Source organism: Gavialis gangeticus, unplaced genomic scaffold, assembly GCF_001723915.1.
Source record: "Gavialis gangeticus isolate Ggan-Ray unplaced genomic scaffold, GavGan_comp1, whole genome shotgun sequence".
Lineage (NCBI taxonomy): Eukaryota > Metazoa > Chordata > Crocodylia > Gavialidae > Gavialis > Gavialis gangeticus.
Genome location: NW_017728997.1, coordinates 44,643,190 through 44,652,044, shown reverse-complemented (window position 1 = coordinate 44,652,044; position 8,855 = coordinate 44,643,190). Strand labels below are relative to the sequence as shown.

At 39.9% G+C, this 8,855-nt stretch overlaps 1 protein-coding gene across 2 annotated transcripts in view; it reads left to right on the top strand.

Annotated features, from left to right (window-relative positions):
• Positions 1-2,425: 2,425 nt before the first annotated feature.
• The window catches only part of NOL8 (nucleolar protein 8), a 19,206-nt gene continuing 12,776 nt past the window's right edge, over positions 2,426-8,855 (top strand). Inside the window, exons 1-8 of one of the 2 annotated variants that reach the window (XM_019505113.1) lie at positions 2,426-2,537; positions 2,814-3,001; positions 3,185-3,247; positions 3,834-3,912; positions 5,111-5,258; positions 5,616-5,684; positions 6,063-8,009; positions 8,308-8,424. In XM_019505113.1, the coding sequence (XP_019360658.1) occupies positions 2,863-3,001; positions 3,185-3,247; positions 3,834-3,912; positions 5,111-5,258; positions 5,616-5,684; positions 6,063-8,009; positions 8,308-8,424 (2,562 nt within the window). In that variant the 5' untranslated portion in view covers positions 2,426-2,537; positions 2,814-2,862. Of the gene's footprint in view, positions 2,538-2,813; positions 3,002-3,184; positions 3,248-3,833; positions 3,913-5,110; positions 5,259-5,615; positions 5,686-6,062; positions 8,010-8,307; positions 8,425-8,855 lie in introns of those variants that run through there. The other variant, XM_019505114.1, reaches the window with a different exon arrangement.

Sequence of the window (8,855 nt, the reverse complement as noted above, 5' to 3'; positions counted from 1 at the left end):
ATAAAGTCCTGGGGAGGTGTAGGACAGCAGGATTTGAAGAAGGTCAGGCATTTCATATCTGGAGAGGTTAGGATCTTATTCCCTCCTGATAACATTACTCCCGTGACATTGCTGTATCGAAGGGTGAAGGTACACAGTATTTTGGGAGAAATTGCATTGGCTTACGGGCCTTGCCCAAACATAGACCCACACGCATTCATTTAAAAGGCCATCTGGTGCTGCTGTTTCCAAAGCTTAAATCCAAATACCGTGTATGTGACTGTGAAGGGTACAGATCTCAATGACTTTGAAACTAGAGGCTAATATCTTCATATGGAGGGTGCCCTGAAGACCAATGATTTCTTATCCAGATCATACAAAAAGTCCCATGCTTCTGCAACACAGACCCAAGTTCAAGGGAGAAAAAGGAAATTAGGGTTATCACATGCACCTGGATTCAGTACACGTGCATGGAAGTTTAAATAAATGAGTGATTGATTGTAAGTACTACTTTCTGTATTGTGTAACATCCAATGCGACACGTGAGGGCTTATTTAATGCTCGCTGCACTTTGTTTTTCCCTTTCAACTCCTGGGATAAGAGGGCAGCTAATCTTTATGAGCTATTTTGTGCTTAATTAACTTGCTACCTTATTGATTATTGGTTGATTATTTTGGTAAATATCAGTACAAATGTAAAGCTCTCTGAGGGCCAGTTGGGATCCTGGGTTACTATATAATTAGCTGATGTAGATTGCTTACTGTTTTCAGATGCTGCAAAACAAAACTTCATGGCATAAATGGCTACATAGTTCTATTCAAGTAAATCAACAAAAGCAAGTGCTATACACAGGCTTAGGCAGAGAAGGTTCTTTGGGTAAATTTGATTATCTTTTATTAGACCATCTAAATAATTGGAAAAATTCTTCTTTGCAAGTTTTTGGGAACATCATGTTCAAAGAACAATACAGATGCAACCAATACCCGCCCAAACACAAGCCTAGAAATTAAAAGTTAGGTTCAGAGGAAAAACAATAGAGGTATACCAATACATTGGTCCATATCATATCTGCACCAATAAAAGGAAAATTGACATTATTGGTAATTGGCTTTTTTTGGCTGATGTGGCTGATAATGTTGCCAATAAAGGAGGTCAGGCACTTCATATCTGGAACAGTTAGGACCTTATTCCCTCCTAATAACACTACTCCCATGACATTGCTGTATCAAGCTAGCCTGGCAGTTTGGACAGCAGTGTCCAAGGGGAAAAGACATGGCAGGGGGCAGATTGAGCCCCCACAGTGAAGGAGGGAGTGGGGCAGGGGCAAGCACTGCCTAACCAAACCAGGGACAACCACAAGCGGCTCATGCAGAGCAGGGGGCAGCTGCTGCTACTGTGCGCACACTGGGGGAGGCATGGAGGGTATGTGCCCCTTGGGTCTGTGCACAGGGTGAGGCTGGGCTGCTGCTGAGGACTGGGGTGGGGTGTAGCTGGGCTCTTCCTGGCAGCGGAGTTGGGCCAGGACTCCACTTGGGGCAGCCGGCAGCACTGGAAGGGGGAGCTACGTAGTGGGCTGTAGCCTCCCCAAAATTTGCCGTAGCTCTCCTCCCAGTGCCACAGCCACCGCCTGCCCCAAGTGCTGCCCTGGCTCAACCCCCCTTCCAGGAAGAGCCCAGCACCACCCCTGGCCCCAGCCTGGAGCAGCAGCCCACCCTCGCCTCACACACATATCTGGGGGCACAGCCCCATGCCTCCCCTGAGGTGCATTAAACCACCCCCCCTGCCTTCCACTGCTCCCCAGATGAGCAGTTCATGGCTCAGTCCTGTGCTCTGCCCCACCCTGGCTGGGCAGCACCTGCCCCAGCACCAGCCCCATTCCCTCCCTCACTGTGGGAACCTCAGTCTGCTCCCATTCTCCCCCAACAGACTTGCTATCTGGACACTGCTCTCCAAGCTGCTGGGCTGCATATTGTCAATTGGATTGGTATCTGCCAATATGGTTCATTAATAATCGGTATTGGCCCAAAAGTCTTAATTGGTGCACCCCTGAAGAACAAGAATGAGGCACGTGCACCAGCTAACTGATAATGATAAAATCTGGTTCTGAATTATCAAAACAAAGTGTAAAACTGAAGTACAACTAGAAAAATGGTCATGAGAGACCAAAAGTTTGGTTCCTGGAGCAGTAGTAGACACATTGTCAATGAGAGCACAATGCACGTGGCATTCCTGGACTTCTGCCAGCCAGTCCTTAACCTTTTGGTAGATCTGTCTAAGACTCTTAAATATGTTCCTGGCCTTGGGTCCCATTCTTGTGAATGCCTAGCTGAGGAGGAGGAGAAGGAAGAGATTATAATGAATATTCCTATTGTTGCAGCTTTCTCCCCATCTTTTGTGCCTTGTAACACATACCACATTATGTTACTTATTTGCAAACCAGAGCCCTTATGGGAATTAATCTATGAACTACTCTAGACAACAGAGAAAGAAAGTGGAGTGCTGGAGTTTGCGGAGAAAGCAGCAGGAAATTGTGGAATTGTTGCTGTTGGGCTGTCTGGGTAAGTTCTAAATTCTCACTACAGAAACAGGGAGGTTAAGGTTTTTGGCAGAGAAGTTACTCTTATACCTGGAAGTTCAACAGAGCTTCCAAAGTCAGGCTGGATTGCCACACGGAATCAAGCATAGGTATATTTAGTATAGATGACTGGTAGGGATGGGCTTTAAGGTCAGCCTTAACTATCATCTTTAGACAGAGCCTTGGAGTGAGATCACAGGTATAGCTTCGTCTTGAGCTATAACAATTGTTAATACTGAACTATAATCTTCTTTTCCAGGAAAACTAAAAAAGGATGCATCATAGATGAAATGGTCTGAGTTCTTAATATGGAGGGGAAAAAACTATTAAAGCGTTTGTATGTTGGAGGACTTGGCCATACAGTCTCTGAGGATGAACTGCAGGAAAGATTCAGCAAGTTTGGCGAAGTTACAGATGTAGAAATTCTTACCAGGAAGGATGAGCAGGGTAATAATTTCACTTATCCCATAAAGTACAACTATTCTTTACCTTATTTGGTAATGGAAAATATAGCTGCAATTTCAAAACTACTTTTTTCTTCAAAAGCATCCCTATAGAATATATGTTTCAATTTAAAACTAAAAATGCAATTTATACAAAAATAAAATGTTTCTAATTATCATTGAGCAGGGAACCCTATGAAAAGTTTTGCTTACATCAACATCAGCATTTCAGAATCAGATCTTAAAAAATGTAAGTACACAAGTTACTTTTGTCCTTAATTTCTGAACAGAAATTGGGTGCTAACCCTGGCTCTCTTCTGGCACATTTTCATCCTAGGCATGTTGAAAAACTGCGACTCCTTTGTAATGTAAATCTGTAGTAAGACTGAGTTTATGAATAAACAGTGTGATCATACTGTTGTTGAGGAAAAATATTTTTCTCCCTCATCTGTACCTTTTATTCTGCACTTGTTTCTCTTAGTTCTTTTGGACTTCAGATTTAACTGAAGACAATATATGAAGTAACAGATCTCACTTGTGTATGTTGTAGTGCCTGTGCTTTTTTTTTTTTTTTAAAGGTCATGATTTGAAGTTCTAAATCTTGAAGATTTCTAAATCTTTCAATGTTGGTTCATCTCTGACTAACTTATTGGAAGTCAGTACAGGTTTTGAACATAGAAAATCTTTTTCTTGTTTCTTACTGGCAATATTAGTGCAGGCATAGAATTAATCTAGTAATGCTGAAGGTGATCACTAAAATGGCATTATTGAAGCATACCTTAAATATTTATGCAAGTAGTTAACAGTTGCTTCTTTTCTAATTCTTATTTTCCCAGGTATGTCAATTTTAAATAAAACAAAATGGAAAGGTGGAACACTACAAATTGAACTGGCAAAAGAAAGCTTCTTGCACAGGTAAAGTTAATATACAAGTGTAGACTATAGATAATATCCAAAGGCATACTTTGTTTTAATAGAATTAAGTGCTAGTTAACTAATATCTTTTGAGAAGCTATAACTAGGAACCTACCAAAAGCACGATTTTGGGCAGGCACCACAAAAAAGTGTAGGCTTTTGGGGAAGGGGCAGGAGGGGGAACCTTACTGAATATAAAATGCTGGCTCCCTCTTGGTAGCTAGCAGTCCTTGTGGTTATTGCAGCCTGACTGGGCAGCCCATCAGGTGGGGAAGTGGGGAGGCTACTGGCATGGCAAGATAGCTGTTGCCTCCCCGCCTCGATTGGCTGCAAGTGTTGTCAATCATATGGCCCTGTCCCTTACCACCAATTGGCAGCAAAGGGCAGGGCCGCATGACAGACAGCCCTTGCAACCAATGGGCGATGAAGGGTGGGGGCTGCATAGCAGCCCTTGCAACCTTGGTGGTGAGGGGTGGGGCCATACGATGGACGGCCATCACAACCAGTCACAGGCATGGAGGAGAGGGGGCCCAGCCACACTCTACCCACGAAAATGGCTGCCAGCCCCACAATTTGCACATGAGATCAGCTGGCAGCTGCCTCAAGTTCAGTGGACCCCTATTCATGACTTTTAAATGTGGCCTGAATAATTTTCTTTAAATTCATAAAATACTGTAGTAGTGAGCTTAACAGGTTATTTTCAGGTGATCCTAATTAAGGAATATTTATTAGTAATGAACTCAAGGCTGGATGTTGCTTTCACATTGTATGCACATATAGTCATCTAATAAGATTTTAATAGATAGCTTAGCTACTTTTACGTAACTGTTGAATTTTGCCCATTTTGCACTTGTCTCCCATGCATCTTTAGCTTTATGTCATCTGTTGCATTGTCATTCTTCTATTTTAGCTTTTATTGAAATTAATGAGGCTGCTATCTGTGGTAGTACAGCAGGTGCAATAAGTTTGTCTTTCTTTTAATAAATTAGTTGGGTGAATTTTTGCCCCTTTATTTGTGCTTTCAGGGAGTGAGGGACATGGGGGTTCCAGTTCCTGTTAAGTGTTTTTGAGAAGCTGCCCATGATCTGCAAATGAAAATATGGAGATCTCCACTGCTAATTATGATTTTACAGAAGTAGCCAGCTTTTGTGTTTTCCTTCTGTGTCGTAGTGAGATTAAACCATGTACTTTGATACAGATTGGCACAGGAAAGAGAAGCAGCAAAGCTGAAGAAAGAACAGCCTCGTGCAGATAGCAAAGCAAATCTAATGGAATCACTGAAGAAAGCTGGAGTTGTAGATTTTCACATGAAAGCAGTGCCAGGAACAGAAGTACCAGATCATAAGGTATGGTAAGATATCTCTTCTCATGATTTAAAAGTCAACTAGAACAGGCAAAGTATTACTTAGGTTTATCATAGTCTCACTATTTTTGGGGGGATTATACACAGAAATATGAGAATCTTACATTTATTTAAGTTGCTACCATTTATTTCTAAAGGAAATGAATGAAGTTATCCAGTGTAAAAAAAAAAAAGTTACTTAACCAAACAACAGGCTAATTAGTGACAGGTTCTTTTATTTACAGTTCCTACCACCAAAGGCTTTACACTTCAGTTTTTTACAGATAACTATGGTGCTTGTGATGTGTTGAATTCCCATTATTTTTTCACTGTGATAACTGGGTTTTTTTCTTTCCTGCAGAACTGGGTGGTTAGCAAATTTGGAAGAGTTTTACCTGTTCTTCACCTTAAGAGTCAACAGCAAAAAAAAATATCCTTTCCTATTGCTTTTGTAAAGACTGAGTAAGCTTCTGCTAATGAAAGCTCATGCATCTCTGATTTAGTTAGCCTGTAAGGTGTATCTCTACCCTGCCTCATAAAAACAATGCCATTCTTCTTTTCTGTCCTTACTGGAGGACAAGAGATTTTTGTCTAAGAATGTTTTTATTACTGAGAGTGATACTATGCTTTACTGAGTAAATGTACCTTAGTTTTGAAATAAACATGCATTAGGTGTGCTGATTGTGAGCAACTTTTAAAATATTTTCAATGAGCGTAGCTTTGAAAATCACTCTTCTTTTTAGTTTATGCTGAAGATAGAAAGCCTGCTTGCTAAAAATAACTTTTTGTCCTTAACTTAGGCTATAACATCATGAAATATGACCCCTCAAAATATTGCCATAATCTTAGAAAACTGGAGCAAGACTTGACTGAAATGGTTCCTGTATCCAAACTTACTTGGTATTTGGAAGAGGAAGATGATAGCATGACCAAGAAACGACAAGGAGAATATCATAGAACTAAAAAGCCCTCCAAAAAACTGAGGAAGGAGGGTAATGAGGACTTAAATAAAACATCACTTCAATATTCAGGTTGCCAATTACAACTGAAGAAAGCAAACGTAAAGATGGGTGAAACATCACTTTCAGGTTCAACTGAATTATTTCAGATTCCTACTCTTAGTGACACGAAAAGAAAAGAATTCTTCCTGCATAAGAGCTTGGTCTCAGATGTTGTGTTTCACAGAAATATGCCTAGCATTTCTGATGATGATCTTGATTCAGAAGAAGAGATTGAAGCATTGATAAGGAGAGAAAAGCAAATGGAGAAAATGAAGACCAATATTGTTTCTGAAAATAACTATTTGGAAGTTGTTGGGCATAATTTTGAGCTAAAATATAATACTCACTGGTCTTCAAGCAATCCAGATGTCATGAGGAAAGTCACTAAACAGAGTAATAGAGTGAGAGAAACTACTGAAAATGATGATTATAATTCAGCAGATACAGATGAAATTATTGCAGTAAATAAAACTTTAGATAAAGGTAATGTGAAGACTAAAGTTCTAAAAAAATGTAAACAGATGAAAGTAGAAAAGGATTATATTAAGGATGCACTCTTGAGTAATGAAAACGTTGAGTCTGTAAATGATCCTTCTGTTGTGTCACCAGATAAGCGAAACAGAAAGAAAATCAAAAGAACGGTACCTGAAAAAATGGAAAAATCTAGACCTACCGCACTGCAAGACACCATAACTGACAGCAAATCTAAGTCCAGTAGCAATGAGAACTTGCATTCAGAGTCTGAAGCAAATGAATCTGAATCTGATTCTTGTTATGAAAACTTGATGCAAAACTGTTACCACCTGGATCTTACATTAGATGACTTAAAAGACTTGGCCACTATAAGTACTGAGATTTCAGAAGAAAATACAGAAAGTAAATTGAGTATTGGTCAGTGTAAAAGTGATATTATTGACAACATCAGGTATGAAATTGCCCCTTCAGTTAAAAATAATATTAATCCTGAAGATATTGTTGCTGCCATTTTAGAAGGAGAGGAGAGTCCTGAAGAAATGAAACCAATGAAAAATACTTCAGTTTTGAAGTATCAGCCCTTTAAAGGAATAGGATCCCTGTGTGAAAATGAGCCATTTAAGGAGTTGACCAAGGAAAGTCTTAATTTCAGGGCAAGATATGCAGAAAAAGCCTCAAAACCTTACTGTTCCTATGGGAAAGAGTCCTGCTGTAGACAATCTAGTAGTTGCGTATCATGTCCACCTGGAAGCAGAAGTGTGGAAAAGATGCAGAATATTATCTGTAACAATTCTGAGAGTGTGTCGGGTTCCCTATATGCAGCAGGTAAAAGTGAAAAGCCTATTTGCAATCCACTTTCAGTAGGCAATAATACTTACTTGAGTTCATGGAAAGAAGATCAGATAGTAAAGAGAGAAGAAAGTGAAGATGGTACCATTATGAGGACTGATGGAAGTGAGGAGAAAAGCAATGATATGGATAGCAATGAGTTGGTCACAGAGATGTGCATTAAATTTGATTTGAATAGCTCAGAATCTCTTTCGGAGGATCCAAAGACTGATACAAACAGAGAAGTTTCAGCCTTTATGCCTCAAGTGTGTGAAAACATGAAAAGTCTGCAAGACACAAAAGAACTTTGCAATCCTGTTAATATGCCGAGTGAATCAGATAAAAAGGAGAAACAACTGCGGGATAATCAAAAGAGACTGGCAGCTCTACAAGAGAGACACAAAGAGAGAGAGTTACAGAAGAAACTTATTCAAGGGGCATTCTCAAGCCTGGTAATTGTACTCTTTAACTTGTCTCCGATTAGTAAACAATACTGAAAGAAGAAATATTTAATAAACATATCTAGTATATTTTCTCTTAAGATTTTCTGTTATGTACTGTATTTGGGAAAAGCATCTGTCATCTTTTCCCATTACCAAGCTCTTTTCAGATTGGGTTTATGAAATAAGACATTTGTGGGGTACTGAAGCAGAAACATTAAGAGAGATTGTTTTCAAGTCATCGCTATTGAAAATATGATGTAACCATTATTTGACAAGTTTAACTATAACAATGCTTGTTTTAACACAGGATAACCAGTCAGCAAGCAAACCTAAACACGTTGTATTTGATTCAGATGGGGAAGGTGAAGCTGAGGTATGCAAAAGGCCTAAGGAAGGAGTGACTTTAGGAAATGTGCTTAAAAATGTGAGTAGCATAAAAACAGGTGCAACCTAATTTCTGAGAGAGTATTCACATTCCCCACTTAACTTGCTGTGGTATGTATTCCAGGAAATTTGTAATGATGAAGAGCAACATCAAAATGTTCACCAAATTATTTCAGATATTTAATATCAGATCTTGAATACTATCCTAATTGTTAGTGGGCAAAAATAGAGGTCACAGGACAAAGTGATACATATAGTTTCATAGTTTCATAGATTAAGGGTCGGAAGGGACCTAGTAGATCTTCTAGCCCGACCCCCCACCAGGGCGGGAGAACAACAAAACCCCAAAACAAGAAACGGGACTCAAATGAGTCCAGCCAGGTAGGCATCCAGCCTCTTCTTAAAGACCCCCAGGGTAGGGGCCAGCACCACTTCCCTTGGAAGTTGGTTCCAGCTCCTAGCCGCCCTAAC